Here is a 25,990-nt window from a genome sequence, read left to right as displayed (position 1 = left end):
AGGGGGGGGTTGGGCTCTTTTCCCAGGCAACTCTCAGCAAGACAAGAGGGCAGGGTCTCAAGTTGTGCCAGGGGAGGTTTAGGTTGGAGATGAGAAAGAATTTCTTTCTGGAGAGGGTGATCAGGCATTGGAATGGGCTGCCCAGGGAAGTAATGGATTCTCCGTGTCTGGAGATCTTTCCAAAGAGCCTGGATGTGGCACTGAGTGCCATGGGCTGGGAACTGCAGCGGGAGTGGATCAAGGGTTGGACTTGATGAGCTCTGAGGTCCCTTCCAACCCAGCCAGTTCTAGGATTCTATGAACAGCCCCAGGCAAGGGATGAGGATTTTGCTTTACTGAAACACCAACCCCAGTGCTCTCAGGTAATTCCCATGGCTTTCCTGGCCAGGGGTTCTGAGCCACCCAAGGGACAGGCATGGGAAGTAGGGAGCAGGAAAGCAGCACCTTTTGTGGGGTGAAGACCCCCAGGACTCAACACAAGGGTGGGAGTGCTTGGTGAGATGCAGCAGAGAACATCTCAAACACCTCTCCTCTCCCAAACCATCTCAGACCACAGGTTTCCAAATACATCACTAGAAAGAAAACCTCCTTGGAGAGGAAAAGGGAATGATTTAAAGCCCAGCTTTGGCACAGGAGCCTCACAGGGTGTCCTTAACCATCTGCACCACATTGGGAACAGCAGGGAAGAGTCTGCCAGGCATCCAGGGATGGGAGCATCCCCTGAGCTGGGATCCAGCAGCTAGGCAGGGCAGCAGAGAGCCAAGGCTCTGCCAGCCAAGGGGGATTCAGCTGTGGGGCATCACTCCCTCCTACTGCCCTCCACGTGCCCAAAAGCACAACAGGACCTGGCCCTCATCCCCCTCCTCCATCACCCCAGCTCCCCTGGGGCTCTGAGAGGGACCAAGCAGCTGGCAAGCAGGATACCAATTCCAGCTTCATCCCAAAGGCACTGCTGAGCAAAGCTTCAAAATATCTGACAATCCACTGCTTCTGGCTTTAAGGCCACAGGGGACCCAAACTTCCTGGGGGGAGCACCCTGGAATACCTGAGCCCACTGAGCTGATCAGCAAGAAATGGAGGAAAACCCCATTTTCAGAACATTGCCTTCAGCTGCTCTTCTGGGGTGCTGCAAGTGTCTCTGGAGGTCTCCCCTTTGCCCTGAGCACACAATCCCATCACAGCTCCAGGGATCCCATCACCCCAATCCCTGCAGTGTTGAGGTACACCCATGGGTGCCCACCCTGGGGTGCCAGAGCCACCACCCTGCAGCCTCCCAGGGTCAGGAAACTAAGGAAGAGACAGCCAGGAGGTGTGGGCATCCTCACAGGGATGTCATTTGGCTTGCACTCCTCTTTCCTGCTGCCAAAAACTAGGAAAAAAACCAGCCTGCAGCTCTTGTGGCTGCATCATCACAGGGGATGCAGTCACTGGGAGGTTAGGGACAGGACCAAGGGTCCCCCCAGCTCCACCAGCACAGCCCTGGCACTGCCTGGGCAAAGAGGCTGGACACACACTGCCATCATGACACTTCACACTGTAATTCCCCCTCTACATCCATCCTAGAGGTGTATTTCATCCTGCCTGCACCCCCAGCAGTGGTTTTGCCAGTATCCAGACTCACCAGAGGGCAATGGTGATTTGGGAAGGGGCTGTGGGGAGAGGTAATGAAGCACTGGATGCTTTTCTAAACTTCTGCATAGGGGAAAACATGGCCCTGAGGTGGATGTGTTCATCTGCAACGAGATGTGATTTTGGTTCATCCTGACAAGGTCAGTGCCTGTTTTCCAGTCCAACTTCAGGTTTAATTTTGGGCACTGTCTGTGATGGCTCCTTGTCCTGCTGGGTATAAATGGGAATTAGGCTAAAAATACCCCTGGTGCAAGAGCAGCAGAGCAGAGTTAAGGTTGAAACAATCCCTGGATCATGGCAAACCCACTCATCACATAAAATATGTTTTCAGATAACCCTGAATACCTCACAAAAAACTCCTTTGGCTCAGTTTTCTGTTTCCTACCAGGTATCAGGTTGCTGCCTTGCTCCAACTCCACCAAACTCCTCTCACTACCTCCACCAGTTCAGCTGCCAAACTGGGACACACACCCAAGCCATCTCCAGTCTCAGAGGTCTCACAGGAACCTCAGAGAAATCAGAACTGGGAAAAAATAAATCCAGATCAATCCTAGGGTTAAACAGAGAAAATCCCTCCAGGTAACCACTTCTCCTCCTCCTATTTTGCAGATTGTTCTTGACAAGATGATTTACCTCACCTTCCAGAAATCCTCAGGGGATCCACATTGCCCTGTCTCAGCCTTAAGGGGTTTTTAGAGAGGGGATCCAACACATCCCAGTATTTCCACCATCCCAATGGAGTGCAGGGAGATGGCTGGGGTGGCACATCCCATCCCATCCCATCCCATCCCATCCCATCCCATCCCATCCCATCCCATCCCAGGGATGCAGGAGCTTCCCAGGAGCATCCCTCAGCCCCCCAGATTCCTTACCAAAGCCCCCAACAGGTCCCTCTGCCCACGTTCAGTTCCTTGAGGATATAAGAAGCTTATAAGGGAAAGCTGGGAACCCCATCCCATAACATTTCCCACCAAGCTGTGGCACACATTCCCTTCCCAGTGGGAATAACTCCTGGGAAAAGCAGTCAGCCTGGGGATGCTGCCACAGGATAACTCCCAGCCTAGAAATTCTCTCTGACCCCAGAAAGCCAAGGAAGCAGTGAGAGCAGAAACTGGACCCTCAGGGTTCCCTCCTGCATCTCTGGTGGCCAGGGATGGGGTGTGGAAAGGAACCTGGGAGAGGATGCCTACAGGATACTGGTCAAACTGGTTGGCAAGAACAGCCAGGATTTGAGCTGCTTCCTTTTATTAATGGAAAAAATGAAAATTAATGAAAAATTTTCATTTTATTATTTATTACTTATTTGTCTTATTATATTTTGTATTTCTATTTATTTATATCTTTTTAATTATTTCTTATTTACTTATATATTATTTGTTATTATATTTACTATTATTATTGATGAAAATTAATAAAAAATGTTCATTTTATTAATGCCAACGAGGAGGAGGCTCTGCAGGCATCTGCAGGGAACTGCTCTGGCAGCCCTGGGGAGATGAGAAAGGAGCTGCACACAGTTTAATATTTACCACCTGTTGCTAAAGTAAGCAGAAGCACATTCCTTGGAAACCCCACATCTGAGTGGAATTTCTGGTATTTTTCATTAGCTGATCCCATGCAGGCAGCAGCAGTGGGTGCAGAAGGTGTTGGGTGCCAGAGCCTTGCAATTGCCCCTTGAAGAAGGGAAGAATCAGAACGGTTTGGGTGGGAAGGAGCCTCAAAGATCATCTCTTTCCAACCCCTTGCCATAGGCAGAAACACTTCCCACTAGACTAGACACTTCTGCAGAGGGACCTGGACAGACTGGAGAGTTGGGCTGATCCCAACGGGATGAGGTTCAACACGGCCAAGTGCCGGGTCCTGCACTTTGGCCACAACAACCCCATGGGGAGCTCCAGGCTGGGCACAGAGTGGCAGAAAGGGACCTGGGAGTCTGGATTGCCAGGAAGCTGAACAGGAGCCAGCAGTGTGCCCAGGTGGCCAAGAAGGCCAATGGCATCCTGGGCTGGCTCAGGAACAGCGTGGCCAGCAGGTCCAGGGAAGGGATTCTGCCCCTGTGCTCAGCCCTGGGGAGGCCACAGCTTGAGTCCTGGGTCCAGTTCTGGGCCCCTCAGCTCAGGAAGGAGATTGAGGTGCTGGAGCAGGTCCAAAGAAGAGCAAGGAGGCTGTGAAGGGATCCAGCAGAATTCCTGTGAGGAAGGGCTGAGGGAGCTGGGGGTGTTGAGGCTGGAGAAGAGGAGGCTCAGGGGAGACCTCATCACTCTCTCCAACTCCCTGAAAGGAGGTTGGAGCCAGGGGGGGGTTGGGCTCTTTTCCCAGGCAACTCTCAGCAAGACAAGAGGGCAGGGTCTCAAGTTGTGCCAGGGGAGGTTTAGGTTGGAGATGAGAAAGAATTTCTTTCTGGAGAGGGTGATCAGGCATTGGAATGGGCTGCCCAGGGAAGTAGTGGATTCTCCGTGTCTGGAGATCTTTCCAAAGAGCCTGGATGTGGCACTGAGTGCCATGGGCTGGGAACTGCAGCGGGAGTGGATCAAGGGTTGGACTTGATGATCTCTGAGGTCCCTTCCAACCCAGCCAGTTCTAGGATTCTATGATTCTAGACCAGGTTGTTCCAAACTTGATCCAACCTGTCCATAAACACTTCCAGGCAAAGGGCATCCCCAGCTTCTCTGGGCAACCCATCCCAGTGTCTCACCACCCTCACAAGAAAGAAATTTTTCCTCAAATCCAACCTAAATCTCCCCTCTTTTCAGTTTGAAAACATTCCCTCTCATCCCATCACTCCAAGCCCTTGTCAAGAGCCTCTTCCCAGTTTTCCTGTAGCTCCTCCATGTACTGGAAGGCTCCTATGGTTCCCAGAGCAAGAACCACCCCGGGTCTGAACCTCTGTGCTGGAGTGATCTTGGCTTAAAGAAAAGCACTGTGATTTTAGTCCTGCCTGTTTGTGGTCATCCCTAATTAAATTCCCATCCCTTTCCCATCATCCCTAATTAAATTCCCATCTCTTCCCATCCCAACCATGAGCTGAAGCCATGGGGGTGCCTGTGGGATACTCCCCAATCCAGCACCTTCCACCACCCCATAAGAAACCCCAATCCCTGTATCCAAAATGAGCTTTTTTTTCCCCAAATGATTTCTTCCTGAGCCCATCCCCAGCTTGATGGAGGGGGACAAGGGCAGGGTTGGCACTGAGAGTCACCCCAAGGGAGGTGACAAAGAGGGGACACCCTCAGAACAGAGCCATGGAGCTCTTCAGGGAGGCACCAGCTCAGCAAACCCACAGAGCACGAGGAGATTTACAGCCCAGGTGGTGAAATAAAGGAATTTTTTTGGGGTTACAAACTCACCCAAGAGTTGTTCTCCCACAGCTGCACAAAAACCAGCTGAGAAGGGAGACAAAGCAGAACAACAAAGTGAAGGCAGCTAAATTAGCAATTAGGAAACTCAGATAATTAATAAAGAAGGAATGGGCAGCAGCATTAGGAAGAGCAGAAAAAAGACATCCCTGAGGGACTCCTGAGATGCTCAGCAATGTCTCTAGGCTGTAACTGGAAAAGAAGGGAAATTATTCATATCACCCTTGGTTCCTGGGTCCTATTTTAGCAGTGATTAATGCAGGTATTAAAAAAAGAAAAATCACTGAGTTCTACATGGTAAAAGCCAACAAGTCTAACTAGGAGCCTTAAGAATTACACAGAAACAGAGTCTTGAACTATTTCCAAGCTAATAAAAGCCTGAAGATCTTACATGGACTTCAAAATAACCCCAGTCAATATAGGAAGGATTGCATTAAATCTCAGCTCAGCACGAATTCCATGGAAGCTGAGCTATCTCAGTGAAATTAAGAGCACTTCCCAAGGATATAAACTGGCTAAGAAACAGGGAATACACTGCTTTTTCCCTCTTTGCCTGCATTTTGATTAAAATGTTACCTAAATTGAGCACAGGTTAAGGGACTGAACCCTCCCCAGTGAGGAGGGAACAGAAAACCTCAGTGTTTTGCAGGTTGAGGAAAGAATATTTGCTATTCAGGTCAAGTGTAGAGGAACTTGGCATCAATGCATCTCAGGTTGGATTTCTATGGCATTGGTGAAGCAGCATCCCAAAAGAAATCAAAGGAACAGAAGCTGTGTCCATAAGAATATAAAAATCACCAAAAATAACTCTGGAGACCTTGGAAGGTGTCACCCAAGTGGAAAGGAGAGTAGGAAAAGAGTGGGGAGCTGGGCACACCAGTAAGGCAACACTCAAAAAAAAGCCAGAAATGTGTTTTTATCTCAAAATATTGAGTGGTGGAATCACTACTGATGTGCTCCATCTCGACACAAGATGGGGGCTTTAGGGGACACTCCAAAAAAAACCACCATATAAAAGTGTTCAGAAAAAGCTCCCCAGATTCCTAAGGTTAAAACAAAACTCCTCCTCTTGAGCTTATCCAAAGAATAGGATAAGAAAAGGACTTGTCTGGAGCTCAGTCCTTGGGAAGAGCTTCCTCATATTAAAGGCTTTTTCATGCAGAAAATGGACTAGCAAACCAGAGAAAAATCCATTTTTTTTTTCTTACAGCAAGGCTGGTGGAACCTGCACACTGAATCAGTCACCACCAGCTTGAGGCCAATTACTCTGGATTTCTCTCTTTTAATTACAGAGGATTTCCTTGCAGGTATTTAAAGACCAGCAGAAAGGAGATCTTTGCTTCTCCATTCCTAGAGAGACACACACACATATTCCCTAAGTTCCCAGGGAATGCTTAAAGGACTCCTGACCAATCTCATCCATCAAATTAAAAGGGAATAGGAAACTGTGATTGGAGCTGAACACCAAAACTGGAGGTTTTGAAGGGAAAATAAGAGACATCTCTCTGTATCACTACTGCAGTCCAAGACCAATGCTGTAAAACATCACAGATCATAGAATCCTAGAATTGGCTGGGTTGGAAGGGACCTCAGAGATCATCAAGTCCAACCCTTGATCCACTCCCGCTGCAGTTCCCAGCCCATGGCACTCAGTGCCACATCCAGGCTCTTTGGAAAGATCTCCAGACACGGAGAATCCACTACTTCCCTGGGCAGCCCATTCCAATGCCTGATCACCCTCTCCAGAAAGAAATTCTTTCTCATCTCCAACCTAAACCTCCCCTGGCACAACTTGAGACCCTGCCCTCTTGTCTTCCTGAGAGTTGCCTGGGAAAAGAGCCCAACCCCCCCCTGGCTCCAACCTCCTTTCAGGGAGTTGGAGAGAGTGATGAGGTCTCCCCTGAGCCTCCTCTTCTCCAGCCTCAACACCCCCAGCTCCCTCAGCCTCTCCTCATAGGATCTGTGTTCGAGTCCCTTCACCAGCCCAGTTGCCTCCTTTGGACCTGCTCCAGCACCTCAATCTCCTTCCTGAGCTGAGGGGCCCAGAACTGGACACAGGACTCAAGCTGTGGCCTCACCAGAGCTGAGCACAGGGGCAGAATCCCTTCCCTGGACCTGCTGGCCACGCTGTTCCTGAGCCAGCCCAGGATGCCATTGGCCTCCTTGGCCACCTGGGCACACTGCTGGCTCCTGTTCAGCTTCCTGGCAATCCAGACTCCCAGGTCCCTTTCTGCCACTCTGTGCCCAGCCTGGAGCTCCCCATGGGGTTGTTGTGGCCAAAGTGCAGGACCCGGCACTTGGCCGTGTTGAACCTCATCCCATTGGAATCAGCCCAACTCTCCAGTCTGTCCAGGTCCCTCTGCAGAGCCCTCCTGCCTTCCAGCTGATCAACACTTCTCCCCAGCTTGGTGTCATCAGCAAACTTGCTGATGATGGACTCAATCCCCTCATCCAAGTCATCAATGAAGATATTGAACAGGACTGGGCCCAACACTGATCCCTGGGGGACACTGCTGGTGACCGGCCGCCAACTGGAAGCTGGTTCCAGCTGAAATTTCATCATTTTTGCTCAAGTTTCCTGTGCTGAATCTCTACCTCAGGCTAACTTGCAGTTTCTGCTGGAATGGATCAGCAGTTTCCAGAGGGAAGGATATGGTTTGGTTGGGGTTTTCCCCCTCATGTCAAACTCAGGCTGGTAAAAACCAAGTGAGAGATTTACCTATTATGGGATCCTTGTTCTCCATCAGGGAAGATGGAAAAGGAAACATTTTCTTCACTGAAAATTCATCTAAATTTGGCTACAACCATCACCTAGAGCCTTCCTCTGGGCAGACCCCCTAGAAATCCCAGCTGAATCACATCATTCCCTGTTATCCAAGGGACCTTGGAGCATCTGCCCCCCCAGGGATGTGCAGTGCCCTGCAGAGCATCCTCCCCAAAGGGCACAGAGGTGCAGGCAGGGGACCCCCGCAGGGCTTTCCTTGTGCTTTGCATGCCCTCAGCTCTTCTCCCCTGGGCCTGGGAGGGGGTTCCTTTAGCTTGTTCTCAGCTGGGCTTGTTGTTCTGCTGTCCTACAATAGACACATCCTTCCCTCCAGCTCCATAATTCAATGAGATCCAGAGCAGCTCACCCAATAGCTTTTCCAGCCTCTCCTCTTAAACAGATGTGACCCTTTCCTCTGCCCCCACATGCTGCAGGAAGACAACAGAACACACACACACACCCCCATTACATCTCTCACAGTCACAAAACCCCACGAAAAATCCATCCCAACCTTGCTGCAGGCTGCCAGGCAGGATCTGAAGCTGCTCTTCCCTCCCTGGCCATTTGGTCTCCAGCATCCCCTAGAAAATCTTCCTGCTGCACCAAGCCAAGATCACCAAGAATTAATTTTAGCAGTAAGAAACTGGAGCATTTGGCTTTTTTTTTCTTTTTTCTTTTTTTTTTTTTTCCCCTCCCTTTTTTTTTTCTCCTTTTTTTTTCTTTTTTTTTTTTTTCTCCCTTTTTTTTCCCCCTTTTTTTCTTTTTTCTTCTTTTCTTAAGTGATGCAGCAGCAGAGGACACTTGAACAAATTAACTCAAGGAGTCCTTGGAAGGCCAGCAGAGAAGCACAAGAGGAAGGATCCTGTGCACAAGTAGCATTTAAAATGTTGACTCCAGCTTGGTTTGATTTGAATTCTGTCTGGCTGCCTATGACAAATCACTTCAGGTTCCCTGGGTCTCAGTTTCTCCTTCCTAAACCAGACAGTATATATTGCTTGAGCCCTGCTTCCCTGCTTGCAAGGGTTTTTTTCAGGCTTTACTCTCCTTTTCCTCACCTTGAGCATCTCCAGGGATGAGGTCTCAGCTACCTCCCTGCACAACCTCTTCCTTTTTTCCACCACCCTCACAGTGAAGAATTCCTTCCCAACATCCAACCTAACTGTACTCTAATTAAAAACCCTTGTCCCTTGTCCTGTCACTCCAGGTCCTTGCCAACAACCCCTCTCCATCCTTCCTGTAGCCCTTTCAGACACTGGAAGGTCACTATTAGGAGCAATTTTTTGCCTGAAGCATCTTTTCCTCCAGGCTGAAGACCCCCAGCTCCCTCAGCCTGGCTTCACAGGTATTCCAGAGGTATTCCAGAGGTATTCCAGAGGTATTCCAGTGGTATTCCAGTCCCCTATAATTTTTGTGGACCTCCTCTGGACCTGCACTTGCTCTTGCTCAGCTCCATCCAGCTCACCTGGGCTCCCCACCCCATTTTCTCCAGGTTCTTCTGCCTGACATCCTGTGCCTCTCATCCCATCACTCCATGCCCTCGTGAAAAGCCCCTTCCCAGCTTTCCAGCAGCCCCTTCACCTCCTGGAAAGCTGCTCTAAGGTCTCCCTGGAGCCCAAATTCTCTCATTCTGTCCTCATAGCAGAGCTGCTCCAGCCCTCACATCACCTTGGTGGCTCTGAAGGATGAGGAAGAACAGGAGTGAAGCAGAACAGAGGGAGAACAAGGGCACAAAAGGGGATGGGACATCTGCAAAACGACTTGGCAGGGTCCCTGTGAATTTAGGGAGGGGGTGGGAGGCAGGAGAGAATCCTCCAGCTGGGATGGAGGGATGCTGGAGGTCTGCCCTGTCCCCCCTGCTCAGGAAGCCTGGCAGACATTTATTCTCTGTCCTCTCCATCAAGCTCCCAGCAGATACTTGCTGATGGCTCAGAGAGTGACATCAGTGGCTCAGACACCCTCAGGAGCAAGCTGGAAATGGGTGAGTGACAGCAGGGAAAGTCCCCAGCCAGGGAGCAAGATGTGTCATGGGGAGATGTTCTCAGGGAATGAAGAAAACCCAACCAAGGAAAGGCCAAAAATCAAAGGCAAGGATGTGTTATGGGGACACAGGGGACACTGCTGTCTCCCAGTTCTTTGCCAGCAGCTCCAGTCCTGCACCATGGCATTCACCTGGCTAAAGAACACAGCATTTTCCCTTCAACTCCCCCAAGGGAGGTTGGAGTGAGGAAGAAAAAGCCTCTTCTCCTTAATAAACTGTGACAGGACCAGAGGGAATGGATGGAAGCTGCATCAGGGGAAGTTTAGGATGGATGTCAGGGAATATTTTGTCACTGGGAGGGTTGTCAGGCATTGGAATGGGCCAGGACAGTGGTGGAGTCACCAACCCTGGAGGCCTTAAAAGGTGTTTGGGCCTGGTCCTTAAGGACAGGGTTTAGTAGTTGGATTATGGTGTTGGTCACAGGTTGGACTGGATGATCCTGGAGGTCTCTTCCAACCTAAACATTCTATGATCACCCAACAGGCAGAGAACACTCAGCTAGGGCCATTTCCTTGTAATTTTACTGCATGTGCATTACACCAGACTGCACATCCACTGCTTAAAGCTCCCAATAACCTTCCAAGCTTTGCTGGAAAGCAAAAGAGCCACGACACTTTGGCCAACTCTCCTGGAAATTATTCCTCCCCTCTGGGCACTCTTGGTAAAAAGGCTGCTGGAGTCAATCTGGGTACTAATTGAACCAGTTTAATCATTAAACACTGAGTGCAGAATGAGAGCCTGACCTGTTTCAGGCAATGGAGGAGGCAGCTGGTCCAGTCATGAGTTTATTGTGCAGTCCAAGTGGGGAGAAACCCACTGGAAACCTTCACCCTCTTTGCTGTGACTGTCAGAAAACTGCAAAAGAGCAATTCCAGCTCTCACAAACATCCCTTTGGTTCCTCCCAGCTCTAATACAGTGTAATCTTGTTTGCCTCAGATAATCCAGTCAAGTTATTAGCTCAGTGACAATTCTCCTCTTGCTGGGTGCCAGGGTGCAGAGAGCAGGATGCCCCAAAGGGTGGGCACCTCCTGGCCAGCCCCCTGCCCACATCCCTGCAGGAAGCTTCCAAATCCTGCTCCAGCTTTTGGCACAGAAGCAAAAGAAAAAGCAGAGGCCATCATTGTAAATGACCCAAAGCTTTTCAAAACCCATCGTGGCAAGGACAGGGAAATATTTTAATTAAATGAGCTCCAAATGGCACCAAGCACCCTCCACAAATAACAAACATTTTCACACCAGTCTGACTGTGTGTGTGCTTTGCAGAGGATGTAAAATCTTGCTTTAAACTAGCTTCTTGAAATTCAGCAATCTTGCCAGTTTGCTAAAATAGAGCTCAGCTATGCCAAGCTGCAAAAACCCCACAAAATCAGATGTACCTCAGAGAGTAGGAGGTGTAGAGAGGAGCTAGATTTCAAAGTGCTTGAAATGTCTCCTTGGTTTGAGCCTCTAAAACTCAGCTGGACACTTCCCAGAAGCAGCCTTGGAGAAGACTTCCAGAGAAGCAGCTTTTAAGAAGTTCCTATATAGGATTTCATCCCTTCTGGAACCAAAGAAAACTTGGATTAAAGCTCCACTCATCAATCCAAGTAGCAAAAGAAGGATGATTCCAAATTCTCCAGAATGATGGCACCAAACCACAGGCAGGTAGTACTGGAAGCACCCAGAGGAAAGCATTTGCATATATCTACATAATTAAAAGATAAATAACACACAGAATTGTCAGCGAGGGCTCCAAGTGTCAACCATTAAAAAAAAAAAAACAGAGAAGAAAAGATGTTTTGCAGCCACCTCAGGCACTCTCAACTTCAATCTTCAATTAATTATAGTCCATATGGTTGGGAGATGCATCAGATGACACCATCACACCCTCCTGGGTAGCTGAGAGATGCACAACCCAGCCCCAGGATGGGCTCCCATCCAAATTCCTCAAGTTTTGTCCAGGACTGTGACCTCTAAGTTCCTTTTTCCCAGGAAAACCAGCCCAGGGAAGGTCCCCTGTGCTCACACCAAGAGGGAAGGCTGACAGCAGCTTTAAGCAGCATTTCCTTACTGCTGAACATGGAAGCTTTGGAGGTTCAGGTGCCCCAGGAGAATCTGGATTTCCAGATTGGTTTCTCACACCTTGAACCCAGAGGAATCATCTTGATTCACTTGGGATGCAAAACCTGCCCCAGAAGTTTAGGGCATGAAAGAACACGGATAGGGTCACCCTGGTTGGGGATGGAGAAAGAGCTTGAGCTGTATAAACACAAATCCAGCTGCTTGCTAGGAAAACCCCCCCTGGAATATTGTGTTTGTAAGGGGTGACATGGCCAGCAGTGCCCTGCAGGAGAATCAGATGGAGGTTCTGGAGGAAAACTGCAGCAAATACTCATGAAATTGCTGTCCTAGTGCATCCTTAGCCTGGCAGATGCCCAACTCCACTGCCTGCTCTCAGAGCCAGGGATCTGCACCAAGATGCAGGGCTGCATCCCCACCAAACCCAGCCAGGTCAGGCAGGAAAAGCAGGAAGGCAGAAAAGCAGCCAGCTCAACACCTCTCCCTCTCTCCTCCTCACCCCCCAGCTACAAAAATCCAAGGAATTCTCCAATATCCCTCCCTTCTCCTGGGTAGAAACCCTCCCTCTGGCCAGCACCCTAAGGATGGCCCCATCCTCCCCACCCTGCCAGCCCTCCAGCAGTGGGAGGATGGGGATGGCATCCTGCCCTGGATCAACCCCTCTCCCACTCCAGATCCCCCCCAAAAAAGGATCCAAATTTGAGCTCAGGACGTGGGGAAGCCATTCCACCCCCCCAGCCCATTGCTCTGCTTTGCTGTCAAGAGGAATCCCAGCAATGCTGAAAATGCTGCAGCTTCCTCTTGGCTCCCAAAAGGGTCAGGGCTCCATCTGGACAGGCAGCCAGTAAAAGGCAAGCCATTAGCACTGGGAGGACTGGATGAAGTGGGGATCCCATGGCCCTAACCCTGCCTGCTCCCCACAGCAGTTATATAGGGGATTCCAGGGGTCTCATCCCACCCCAAATCCCCCACTGGGAGGCAGGGTGCTTCCTCACTTCTTTTTATATTTAAAAATCATTATTAAGTGGTGCCAAAGGCCAGGGGGTGGTTAGCAGGAGGGCAGCACTGCCAGGGGGGGGTGAGGTGGGATATTAGGAAGAAATTCTTAAGGGATTGGGATGGGCTGCCCAGGGAGGGGGTGGATTCTCCATCCCTGGAGGTTTTTAAGAGGAGACTGAATGTGGCACTGAGTGCCATGGGCTGGGAACCACGGGGGGAGTGGATCAAGGGTTGGACTGGATGCTCTCAGAGCTCCTTTCCAACCCAAATGATTTTGGGATCCTGTGACACAGGGCAGTGAGGGATGGAGAGGGTCCTGGCACTCAGGACATGCCAGGAAACACCATTTCCCCCTAAGCCAGAAGCTGCATGAAAAACCTTAAAGCCCTCAGCTGCTTCGCACACAGAACCACTGCAGCTTGCACTTGAAAACAAAAACCCCACATTGCTCACTTTCTGTGCCTAAATAAGCTTTTTCTTCCTCTGGCTTCCCCATGCCAATATTTTGGGGATGATTTTCTTCCTCAAAGAACACAACCACCCTTCTGACTGAAGAAGGACACACATTCCCTGACCTCCAGCTAACTTCAAGCCAGGCTCTGGCTCCCAGCCCAGTCCAAAAATGTCCTTGCAAGATCCTGATAAGGTCTTGCCTCAGGGTGTGAGGCCAGCCCAAACCACAGGGAAGCAAGGAAGGGCTGGATGTGTAAACTCCTGGCAAATACATCATTCTGGCAACCTCTTCCCAAACAGCACCCTCTGACAAACAAACAGACATTAAAAGCCTCCCTGACCTGCAAACTTGGGGTCTTTCAAAGATTTGCATCACTCCTGTCATATCCTAGAGCAAGAGGAAGCCTGAGCACGTTTCAACCCCATAATTTACCACATGGAATCATTATTTCACTATAATTTCTGTCCTTTCCCTGTCATTCAGAGCTTTATCTACAAATATTCTGGACTGTTTATGCTGGTCCCTAAGTTTTGGTGGTGGGTTTTTTGTTTGGGGTTTTTTTTCCTTAGGGTGCATCTAATGCCTCAGAGTGGTGTCAATCCTCCCCCACTGATGAGTTACAGGGTTTTGGGGCTGTATCCTTTCAAAAGTCTTATCTTGACAGCTCGAAGAGGAAATGGCTGCTTCTGAGAGCTCCTGATGGCATCACAGTTGTTCTGTCCCAAACATCACTTGGAGCAACCTTAAAGCCATAAAGGAATCACCAGCACTGCCACAACCCTAACCAGCACCAAAAGGAGAGTAGGAAAGCTGCTGATAAAGGCCCACAAACTATTTAAGCACTGAAAATTTGCAAAGAGTGCCCTTGGGGTGCTCCTCTCCTTGGGATGTGATGCCCCTTCTCCCCTTTTGGTGGGATGAAAAAACCAAGACACGTAATGGGTGATACCCAGAAATGGGTATCCCATCAAGGCCACCAAAAAGACACCTCATCCAACCACCTGTGCCCGTAGCCAAGGTCCAACCACCACCCAGAGGGCTGTCTCCCATGTCACACAGCAGTCAGATGGCTGCTGCTTTAGGGCTGGGGACACTGATGCCTGGTTTGCCTTCCTCCCAGCCTGCCCTTGAAGACCTCTCCATTGTGCAGGCGAGAGGAAAAGCTCCTCTCCTGGCCACCAGCCAAGCATTATAGGGCAAGAGCGTCCCATATCCTGCCTATAAGTATTTTGGGAAGCTGGGATGACTTCATCACCAGCTGACATCCCCTGACCTACTTGCTGTTAGAGCAGCTCGCTGCCTCCCGGCCCCAGAGCTGGTTACTCAGCACTTTAATTTGCACAGGGAACCCAACCTGCTGGCACCTCCAGCCCAGTGCACACATTTGCAGGGAGCTGAAGTGCTTCTGCAAACAGTAAAAAGAAAATGTTCTTCTTCCACAAGGAGTTTTCTCTTGCCTTTGCACCGACACGGGAGGAAACACCCCAAATCACGGACACGCGTGGTTGCCACCTGGCACCCTGTGTCCTGCACCCACCTTCCACCCCATCCCCAGCACCCACCTTCCACCCCATCCCCAGCACCCACCTTCCACCCCATCCCCAGGACCTGCCCCCAGTGATGCCCCTGCGCACAGAGCAGCTCAGCCCAGCTGTGGCACCACATGGTGGGATGCTCCAACTGGGCTGAGGGATGGCTGTGGATGCTCCAAATGTCACCACGTGCCACCAAGTCACAAGCTTGCCGCCACCAAGCCCTGATCACACAGAGATCCCCATGAAGAGAGTAACCTGGAGGGCAGGACTCAGGGGAGACGAGGCTGTAAGGTGGGATCTGGCACCCTGATGCAGGAGGGGATGAAGCATCCTTGCTGCACTCACCCTGATCCTCCTCATGGCTGTCACGATCTCCACCCGACTGTTTGGCCGTGGCACATCCAGGCTCCCGATGTACTGGGGAGAAAGAAAGAGTGGATTAGTTGAGTTTCTACAGAACAGGACCTCCAGGGCATCTCCAGAGGGAAACCAGGCTCGTTTCTAGGGAACAGGCAGCATTTTGCTCCCTGCACTCCCAACACTACACACCTCCCACCACGAAGCTGTTCACCCACCACAGGGTTTCAAGGATTCAGCTGCCTGCATTCTAACAATAAAATAACTTCAGTAATCAGGCCAGCAGGACTCAAGTCACCTGTGGCGTGACCAAAGTGCTCTGGGATAAGAGCACTGGAATACAGGAATGAGCCAACAACCCCTTGGCTGCACCCCATCACCTACTACAGACCTGGATTTGGGAATATCCCTAAAATAGCTGGGGCAACCTGTCCTGTGACAGGCCCTTCACTTCTTAATTACAGCCCTGCCAAAGCTTTGGCTGGTTTTGCAGCAGTGCTGAGCCTCCAGGCCAAGCTTGCAGAATAAAGGAGCTGCTTTGCTATTCAGAGGGGACCAAAGGCAGCACCGCTGCGACCCAGCCCAGAGAGATGCTGAACAAAACCCTTTTTAAAAGGGAAAATGGAAGAGGGCAGAGTCGGAAGAAGGGTAAGGAAACAGCCAAGTGACACGGGGCACTAAGAATGTGTAGTCAGAAGAAAAGCATTTTGAGTTTATTTCCCAGCCCCTGGTGCTCCCACGCTTCATCTCGAGGCCAGCGCTGACGTAACCCCCAGCATGGGCACCAAACCCAGCAGGGCTGAGTGTTCCTCTGAGCAGGGCTCTGACCCCTCCTGACACCCTCAAAAACCCACTCACTGCTCTCAAGTGCTGGCATGAAGAGGGGTGGCTGGATGGCCAAGCACATGCCATTAGGTAGGAGCTGTGGAGTGGGGTTACTTCTCCCCCAGCTTTGCTCCTCTCTGCTGGGATGCTCCATGAAGCACAGCAGAGGCTGCAGGGCAGCCCCTGGGGGGGTTTTTTGGGTTTTTTTGTGTGTGTACATGTCATCCTTGCCACCCTCTGTGCCTACACCTCAAACTCCACCAGCCCAACACTCGGGAAGGCCATACCCAGCTGCACAGCTCCTGTCCTGAGAGTACAGGATGCAGGGGGGAAGCAGGGGGGAAGCAGGGGGGAAGCAGGGGGGAAGCAGGGGGGAAGCAGGGGGGAAGCAGGGGGGAAGCAGGGGGGAAGCAGGGGGGAAGCAGAGGGGAAGCAGGGGGGAAGCAGGAGGGAAGCAGGGGGGAAGCAGGGGGAAGCAGGGGGGAAGCAGGGGGGAAGCAGGGGGGAAGCAGGGGGATGCAGGGGGATGCAGGAGGAAGCAGGAGGAAGCAGGGGGGAAGCAGGGGGGAAGCAGGGGGGAAGCAGGGGGGAAGCAGGGGGGAAGCAGGGGGAAGCAGGGGGAAGCAGGGGGAAGCAGGGGGGAAGCAGGGGGGAAGCAGGGGGGAAGCAGGGGGGAAGCAGGGGGGAAGCAGGGGGGAAGCAGGGGGGAAGCAGGGGGGAAGCAGGGGGAAGCAGGGGGGATGCAGGGGGATGCAGGGGGATGCAGGGGGATGCAGGGGGATGCAGGGGGGATGCAGGGGGATGCAGGGGGATGCAAGAGGATGCAAGAGGATGCAAGAGGAAGCAGGAGGAAGCAGGAGGAAGCAGGAGGAAGCAGGAGGAAGCAGGAGGAAGCAGGAGGAAGCAGGAGGAAGCAGGAGGAAGCAGGAGGAAGCAGGAGGATGGCCTGGAGCCCAGGTTTGGAAGCAGAGGTGAATCCTGCATGGTTTGTGAGCACCAGTGAGCACTGTCCCTTTGGTTCAGCTGCTCACAGTCATGAACTGGAGGGGAATAGCTAGGATGGCATCAAGACACTTCCCAGTGTTCTTGTGCTGTTTTCCACCATGTCAGGGCCATCCCAGGATGTCCAAGGTGCTGTCCTGTCTCTGCTCCATCACCTGCTCGTGGGGGTGGCCCATAAGAGGGAGACAGGAACAGGGAACAGGCACTGGTGTTCCAAGGAGATGTGAAGAGAGAGGATATAAAAACAAACCCCAAACAGCTGGCACGTTTGTCACATGCTGAGTGGGCTGCAAGGTGCAGGGCAGCTTTCTGCAACCAGGAATTCAAGCCCATGAAGCATGCTGCTGGCAAAGGTGGCATTAACCACCCAGACCCAACCCCAAAAGCACAGCTCTCAAGTTTTTAGTTGCATCCCCTAAAGGGACCCTTCTCCCCCCTTCAAGGCCTCAGATCTGATTAACAGAGGCACTTTTGGCACCAGCCAGTCTTCTTTTCTTTTCTGCAGTCTGAAATCAGTAGAGCAGGAGATGAGAAGAAGGGCTAAGGCAGGCAGGACCCTGGGTAAGAAGAAATCCTCCCCATCTCCCAGCACCAAGTGGATGCCTTGGCTGCATGGCACCTCTGCCTCCAGCATCCCCATGTCCCTCTGCTGCTGAGGACCACACAGTGCTGCTCCCCCCTCAACTGCAAGGGAGAGGGACTTCTTCCCTTCCATTCTGAGCAGGACAGACTTTTGCTAGCAAAGGAAACAGCCAGAGGATGCCTACCTCCTTCTAGCTACTCCCAACAGCACACGGGCACTGCAGCTGGGGGGGTATTTGCTCTCCTTGCTCATGTGCAAGGCCAGGGAAAGCCATCAGCCAGGCAGGAGATGTCCCCAGCCACTGCTGGCTCCCTCCCACAGCCAGAGGAATTCCAAGCAATGCAAACTTCCTGGAGGGTGACCACAAGCTTGGCCAGAAGCAACCCTCATACCTGGAACTGCACGTGCAGGGCTGGGCCACCCCCCACGAGCAGGTGATGGAGCAGAGACAGGACAGCACCTTGGACATCCTGGGATGGCCCTGACATGGTGGAAAGCAGCACAAGGACACTAGGAAGTGTCTTGATGCCATCCTAGTTATTCCCCTCCAGTTCATGACTGCTCACAAACCCTGCAGGATTCACCTCTGCTTCCAACCCTGGGCTCCAGCCCATCCTCTTGCATCCTGTACCCAGGAACGTGGCTCCACCAGCCCCTGGGTGGGCTCACTCCACACAACAGCTGACAGCTCCCAAAACACCTCCACCCCTCCTTCCGCTCTGCAGGAAGGTATTTTTTGTGTGGTTTAGAAAACTCAACAGATGGACCAAGTCTTCTCAAGCTATTTTTGCCTTCAAGGCAGAAAATCACACATGGGAACTGCACCCTCCCAACATGAGGAGCATCCTCCCCAAAATGTGGAGAGGATGACCTCAGAAACCACCTCTAGGTCCTTACTGAGGTGCAGGTTTGCTCTGCTCTCCTCCAGCCCTCCTGCTCACAGTACCAACCTTCATTTGGGGAAAATGTGGGGAAAAAGCAGAAAAGGCAGAGGCAAGCATTAGCAAAGCAGCAGGAGCCTCTGGGGTGCAGGATTCTCCCCTTATCCCACCTCAATCCTGAGACCCAGCTCCCTCCTCTCAAGGCAGAGCCCTCTGAGGATGTCCTGGGCATGGATTCTTTTCTTCCTTTAAAACCCATGTGCACCAAGCAAGGTGGTGGCCCTGGTCCCCATTAGGTTTGATGTCCCATCTCCTAGGGACACCAGCATCAGTAGGAGCATCCATGGGAAAAGGAGGCAGCAGGGCCAGGGTTGAGGAAAAAGGGTTGGGGAGGGGAAAGGAAGGCACCCAAGAGAAAAGGAAGGAAAAGAAAGCCAGAGCCACTCGTGGCTGTGACAGCATGGGTGGGCAGGCACAAAGAAAAGCCCCTATTCTGCAGGGTGTTTTTGGTTCCCCATTGCTCCAGCATCAGTGCAAGCATCCAGGCTGAGCTGGGCATGGTCTCTGGCCTTGCATCAGACCTTCCTGGTCCCTAGGAAGGGAAGCTCCTCACCCTGCTAAGGCACAGGCTGGCTGCCCATCACCCATCAGGTTTCTCAGCACCCAAAGGGGGTTTGTTTGCTGTCCCCCTCCCATCCATCAGCCTCCCCTGTCTGCCCAAGGAGACTCCAGAACCAGCCCATACCATGCATTCCCTACCCAGGGCTGACAAAAAACTTGCCATGGTCAGGGAAATACCAGTCCTGCCCTGGACAGATGGGAGGGGCAAAAAAAACCCCAAGAAAACAAAGGAGAGCATTTTGCCAAAGCAATGTCTGCACAAGTCCCTTGGTTTCCCCTTTTCCCTTGAGGCTGTTTCATACTGCTCGTTTTCTGCTCTCTCAGAAGTGAACTTTCTGGAGAAGGTTCCTGTTCTGTAACAGCAGGTGGGGAGATATTTTCAGCAAACTGAAGGCTGATCCCATCCTTGATGGAGGGGAGGGGGACACCTTGCAAAGGGTGGTGATGAGATCCTCTGCAGGTGGTGGGCAGCAAAAGCCTTGAAGGGAGAGGAGCTGCCCCCTTCCCAAGGGAGGGAGGAAGGAAAGCTGCTGCCTAAAGGTCAGGGTTGAATCATTCCCAACTTCCAGGGAAGCCTCCATTGGCTGGCTGCCAGCTTTCCAGCTTCCAAAGCCACCCTGAGTCACAGACCTTGCCCTGGACCAGGAGTAGCTGCATCTGCAGCCTGGCAGGGGAGGGATGCTGGGACCAGTTCCATACTGGGGCATCCACCAGGGTCCAGGAGAGCCTCCTCAGAGCAAGGGGATCCTGGACCTGGGATGGAGAAGAAATCCAAGATCCTGGGGTTTTTTGCTGCTCTCTGCTCCCAGGCACAACCTCTGCCTGGGGAACCAGGAGGCTGAGCTGGCAGGACCCAGGCTCTGCCCCACACCCCAGGACCAGCCCAGCCTGGAAGGAAAAGGGGGAAGTTTACTCAGACTGTGGTGGTGCAAGCTCAGAGACCAAAAGGGATGGAAAAGTCAGGATGCCAGCTGACTACAATGGAAAAAAAGCCCTGGCTTTCCAACCTAAGGCTGTGGGGTTGGTACTGCCCTGCCTAGTCCTGCCTTAATGGGGCTCTGGTGCCTACATCACAGAATCCTAGAATCAAGGTTGGAAAAGGACCTTCAAGATCATCAAGTCCAACCATCAGTCCTCCATCAGTGTAACTATTAAATCATCTCCCATATTGCCCCATCTGCCCATTCCCTGAAAAGCCCCAGGGACAGGAACCCCATCACCTCCTCAGGCAACATGTCCCAGTGTAAAGAAAGTCTCCTTAATATCCAACCTGAATTTCTCCTGGCACAACCTGAACCCATTTCATCATAAAAAAATAATAAATAAATACAAAAAAATTAAAATTTCCCCTGCAAACTGGCACTTCTGTTCTGGCTTTGTAAGGTGCTGGAGCAGTCAGTGTGTGCCTGCCTTTCCAGAAGGAGTTTGGGGTCTGGGGGCTTTTTTTTTGTCCTTGTGCCATTGAGTCAGCACGTGCTGGTGACTCTGTGGGGATGGGTTATGGATCCTGCTCAGGAAGGGAGAACCAAGAGAACCAAAAAAAACTAAGAGTATTGTGTGGTTTATAGACACCTTGATATCTACTCACTGATTTCTGGTTTTGTTACATACTCCAAGTGCTTCTTCCTAACACAAAAACCTTCTCTAACCATCCCCACAGCTTGCAGCTGCTACAAATCCATAACATTCTCCAGAAGCCAAACTTCTCCAAGAATTCCCAGGTTTTGTACTGCTCACACCCCCCTGTGCCTTCCACCTCTATCTCCCACAGCTCCAGCTCTTCTCATGCTGTTTTTCCCCACTTGAGAGCCAGAAAAACAGAGCTCCAGGGATCCCAAAACAGGACCCCAGCACCCAGCAGACCAGAACCACTGCACCACACATCCCCCTCCCTTCTTGCCAGCCAAAAGAGGGGGTTCAGCTGATAAGGGGAGATATCTCTACACCTGGACACAGTGCAAGGGGCTCAGCTGATAAGGGGAGACATCTCTACACCTGGACACAGTGCAAGGGGCTCAGCTGATAAGGGGAGACATCTCTACACCTGGACACAGTGCAAGGGGCTCAGCTGATAAGGGGAGACATCCCTGCACCTGGACACAGTGCAATGGGGAGTAGTTTTTCCATCCCAATGGAACAGAGCTGTCCATACCCTCCCTGTTTCCATACCCCCCCAGCCACACTGCCCACCCAGGGACTGAGTTTCCTGCATTCCCACCCAGCTCCAGCCTTCCCAGGCATCTGGGGACAGGATGTGCAAGGCCAGAGCACTTCAGCAGGGCTGGGAGCATCCCACCTCCACTGCTTCTTCCTTGGGACCTTCTGGTATCCCCTGTGCCCATGTGCTGAGCAGCTGGGACCTGCAGTCTAAGTGCACACAGCTTTGCCAAATCCTGGCAAAGGTTTGGTTTGGTTTTTTTTTTTTTGCCAAGTGCTTCACTACCAAGCCTGTGAACTGAGCTAGCAAGCATGGCAGAAATATGCAGAGGAGAATTATCCAGAGGAGAACTTTCGTGGCACATGGAAAGGTTACTTATAGCTTCAGGCAAGAAGTCCTGGGTTAAATCCCACTGCAGCTTTGCAGCCCTGACAGAGCAGATTGTACTCCAGAGCTGCCAGGACAAACAGCCCCCTAAGAAAGCTGCCAAGCCTCTCCCAGCCAGCTGAAGAGGTGCAGAGCTTCACACAACCTGGCTCTGGCTTTCCAGCCCTTTGGGAAAACATCTCTCCAGGAAAGGAGCCTGATGCAGAGGAGGGGAACTGAAGACCCCAGCTGGAGCTGCCTGCAACTCCACTCACTTCAAATTCCTTTATTACAGACATAAAAAATACACCTAAGAGTGGAAACACACGTGTTTACCTGAGGCTATCATCTTTTTCCTGATAAAGAGCTTCTCTTTGCAGGCTCTGCCTGTGCTCACAGCCCCAGGCAGGTGAGCTGGATGGACCCATCACAGGAAGGGACATTCTGGATCTGACTAAAATCTCCTTCGTGTCCCATCTCCAAACATAGACAGCAGCAGATGCTTGGATCAACTTCAGCTTCCCACCCACAAGAGCAAAGTACTGACAAACATGATAGAAAATGCCTGCTTGCCAAGATCCCTTAAGGGATTAAAAAAAAAAACCCAAAAAAGACAAAAACCCAAGCACCCAAACCCCAAACCACCACCTGCTGCCCAGGAGAACAACAATCTTCCCAAACCTATCTTCCAAGTCTATCTTCCCCAATCTCTCTTCTCAGCATCTGTCTTGTCCCAACCCATGGTTGTCCTGAACCAAAGGCACTGGGGCTACCAGGGACCAAGTTCTGCTTGCCCAGCCCCTTCTTCCCTCACCTGCAGATGGGGGGGCAGCAGGAAGGGTCCTTGCACCCACCTGGGAACCACGTACATGATGGCACAGTGGATTAATTAGTCTTGAAACTGAGGAATTAAGAGCTGCTTCCCAAAGAAGAGGGAATAGGTAAAACAGGAAAACAAGGTGTGTAGGGCAGGAAGAATCTTTCACTGCTTTTGAGAGAATCCAGCCCAAAGAGCTCTGGAAATGTCCTCCCCATGCAAACACAGCAGCACCCAGCACTTGAATGGATGGAGGGGGTTCCATGAAAGGCTCCACCACTTCCTTCAGTTCCCTCTGTGCTGATCCCTGGAGGTGTTGGAGTGACCTGAGTCCCTATTTCTGACTCCACAGAACTGCTGGTGTGGCACGAGTGGGCCCCTGAGTTCTGCCCCACAGCACCAAGATAACAAGTAAGGTCACATCCTCCTCCTCCTCATCCCAAATAGAGAAGCCAGACTGCTTGGAGAGGTGGAGGAGGAGGACAGGAGGCTGGTTGCTCCCTACACACCCATGGACTTAATCAGGAAAGCATTGCACAAGTGGGAATTCTGCCTGCCCCCCCCACGCCGTGCTGCAGAACTCAGCATCTTCCAGCCCCACACTTCAGCCAACTCATATATGGCCAGGCTTTCCATTTCATTCAACAACTCAGACCATAAGATGCAGAAAAACCAGCAAGCACCCTGCCTCCTCTCTGAACCAGTTCCCCTAATTCCCACCAGGCACCTCTGGAATACTGAGGGGTTTTGGTGCCAAGAGAGGCATCCAATGAAAACGGAGCCAGAAGTGTGAAATGTATTACTAGCCCTAAGAAGATGGAGTGGGATTTTTTCAACTCTTGGATTTATTTCCAGAAAATGGATTAACATAATCCTCAGAGGACATTTCTCAGCCTCAGAGTCCCCAGGCTGCCAGCAGTGTCAGTTGGGATGAACAATAAACAGCATCCCTTGCTTTGAAGTGAGGACCCAAATCCTGACTGCCCATGGCCACCCACCCCAAGATGCCTCTGCCCCCCTGGCAGAGAGACAAGATGGGCAACAACCCAAAATACATGTTACATTCACTACACAATGCCAAGGAAGACAGCAGCAGACAGGTCCATGGGTCAAAAATAAAATAAAAAAATTAAAACAAGGAATCAGTGCACTCAGGCTCCCTTTACCCCCCTGCACTGAGCCCCAAGCAAGCTCGTCAGGAATCTCAGGCTGCCAGAGCACTGATCCAGCTGCTGAGGGGCTGTAACTTTGGGATCTCCAACCCAGCAATTCCCACAGGTTTTTAGGAGACAGGTACCTCAGGCCCAGAGCATCAGATTAGCTTTTTTATTTTCTTTTCCCCTAAAGTTCTGCCCTAAATCAGTGTTCCTCATTTTTGTGACTCGTACTGGGTGCCTGTCTGAAAGGAGAGCCCTGCAGGTTTAAACCCTCAGGATTCTTGGGGATAAAAGGAGCTAAAGGAGTGTCAGCATTTAATTAATCTCCAGCAATCTAATAAAAGGATGGAGTAATTGCCTAAGCCATCTGCATTCTGTGCCTGGCACCAGGGGCTGCTGGAGAAACCCACAGATTGGGAAGTTGGGTTTTGCACAGCCTGTGCCTGGCATTAACGTGAGCCACAGGACACCAAAAAATGAGCAAGAGGAGCTAACAAAACCTAAAAGCACCACTCCAGCCATGAGATGGAAAAGAGACGAGCCAAAAGCAGACCAAGGGGCAACTAAATCCCACTCCTCACCTCTCATCCAGCTTCCCAAACCTGGCATGGAAGCAGCAGATGGCATTTCAAAACTGAGATGCTCTGCAGCCTCCCCACAGGTGAGGGCTGAGCAGGTGCTGGCAGCAAACCAGCACTCAGCTCAAATAATCCCAGAGCAAAAGGCAGCACAGCTGAACCTGAACAGTCTTTTCCAGGAAATAGTTGCAAAGCAGGTTTAAGTTTGTTCCATAAACAACTCCTCTGCTTTTTTCCTCTCTGCAGCAAGCAGGCAGCTGATGGCCTCTGCAGAGGAACCCTCCCTACCCTCAGCAAAGGGGTCAAACAACACTTTGACACCCTCCAAAAAAAAAAATCCCAGCCTTGCACACAATTCGAGGCCAAATCTGTTATTTTTGGTTTCCCCTGCCAGCACATGTGCCCCAAGGACAACAGGGTGCCTACCCCCTGCCACCCAAAGCTGTTAAACACCAGTTTTTCCCCCAAATCAGCCTCACTCTTGGGTATCCCATCGGCATAACCATATCCACCAGGAACAGCAAGGGGTGTAGGATTTTGTTTTCCCCCTTCAAACATCATGGCCAGCTACTTCCCAGTCTGCTGCCAGCTAGCACTACCTGCTTGGGGCTGGGCAATGTGGATGGGTAGCTCAGTTTTTACCCAACTTGCTGCTAAATCCCAAGCTCTCAGCCTGTGGGAAGCCACAGCCTAAGTGGAGCAAGAGACCGAGGTCCCAACAGAAAACAAACAAACAAAAAAAATGTTTCCTGCCAAAGCCACTGGCAAGAATGGTTTATATGTGTAAAAGAGAAATAGGAAGCTTTTTTTTCGGGCAGGCAGCCCTGACTCCAAACGGCACTCAGTCCCTCCATCTGCTCCAACGCTGAGTTTATCCCATTGGAAGAGCACCGGGATCCAAGGCATCCCGCAAGCCTTCACCCCGCTCATCCCTGTCCTCCAAGCGAAGCCCGAATCCTCCGTGCTTTCCCGGGAAGCCTCACACAGCCCTTGTAACGCCAGGAAAAGCCCAGGAGGGATGCTCGGGTGATTCCCCCCCCCCTTGCTTAACTCATCCCACCAGCTCCACATCCCGGATCCTCACCTAACACTTCCCAGCTGAGCCTGGGGCAGAGCTGGCAGTGCCAAGGGGGAAGCATCCCGGAGAAAACCCTAAATCTATGCGGGAAAAAAACCCCAAACAAACTGGAAAATAGAGAATCTGAAGGGGACACCCCCAACCCCTCCTTTGAGCCACCCCCCGGGCCCGGTGCCCACCTTGGCCTCGAAGCAGATCCCGTGCTGGAAAGCGTCCTCGTTGTGCAGGGGGATGCGGAGGTCGTGCCTGTCGTCCACCAGGTTGTACTTGGACTTGGCGGGCATGGCGGCCCCGTGGCCACCGGGCAACCCCTGCAGCTCGCCCGGCCCCGGCTCTGGCCCCGCCGCTGCCGCCGCCGCCGCGTAACCTCCGCCCCTCGCCGCCGGACGGCCCCGGGGCGGGGACGCGCCGCCGCGGAAGGGCGGGGGAAGGGATGGAAGGGATGGAAGGGATGGAGGGGAGGGGGATTCTCAGCATGGGTCCCGCACACACATTTCCCCCCCCCCCCCCCCCTTTTCCAGCGGGGGAAAGGCAGCGCTGACATCTAGTGAGAAGTGCCGGGGATGCAGCCCAGCCCCTGGAGTTGTTTGGGGTTTTTTTAAAAAAAATAATTAAAAAAAGCTTGGGGGTTGCGGGGGGTGAGGATCAGGGTCCAGGCACACACACACGGTAAAACCCCCGGGTGGGAGTGGGGTCCCGGGGAGCGCATCCCGGCTCAGTGGGAGAGAAACAA

At 51.8% G+C, this 25,990-nt stretch overlaps 1 protein-coding gene across 1 annotated transcript in view; it reads right to left on the bottom strand.

The window, feature by feature from the left end:
• NOS1AP (nitric oxide synthase 1 adaptor protein) overlaps positions 1-25,582 on the bottom strand; it is a 41,848-nt gene extending 16,266 nt beyond the window's left edge. Inside the window, 2 exon segments of the mRNA XM_030455633.1 lie at positions 15,180-15,251; positions 25,437-25,582. Coding sequence (XP_030311493.1) covers positions 15,180-15,251; positions 25,437-25,541 — 177 coding nt within the window. The 5' untranslated portion in view covers positions 25,542-25,582.
• Positions 25,583-25,990: the final 408 nt, after the last annotated feature.

The sequence above is a fragment of the Calypte anna genome, chromosome 8 (assembly GCF_003957555.1).
Source record: "Calypte anna isolate BGI_N300 chromosome 8, bCalAnn1_v1.p, whole genome shotgun sequence".
NCBI classification, from domain to species: Eukaryota; Metazoa; Chordata; class Aves; order Apodiformes; family Trochilidae; genus Calypte; species Calypte anna.
Note: the sequence above shows the minus strand (reverse complement) of the source record. Positions and strands in the feature narration are given on the sequence as shown.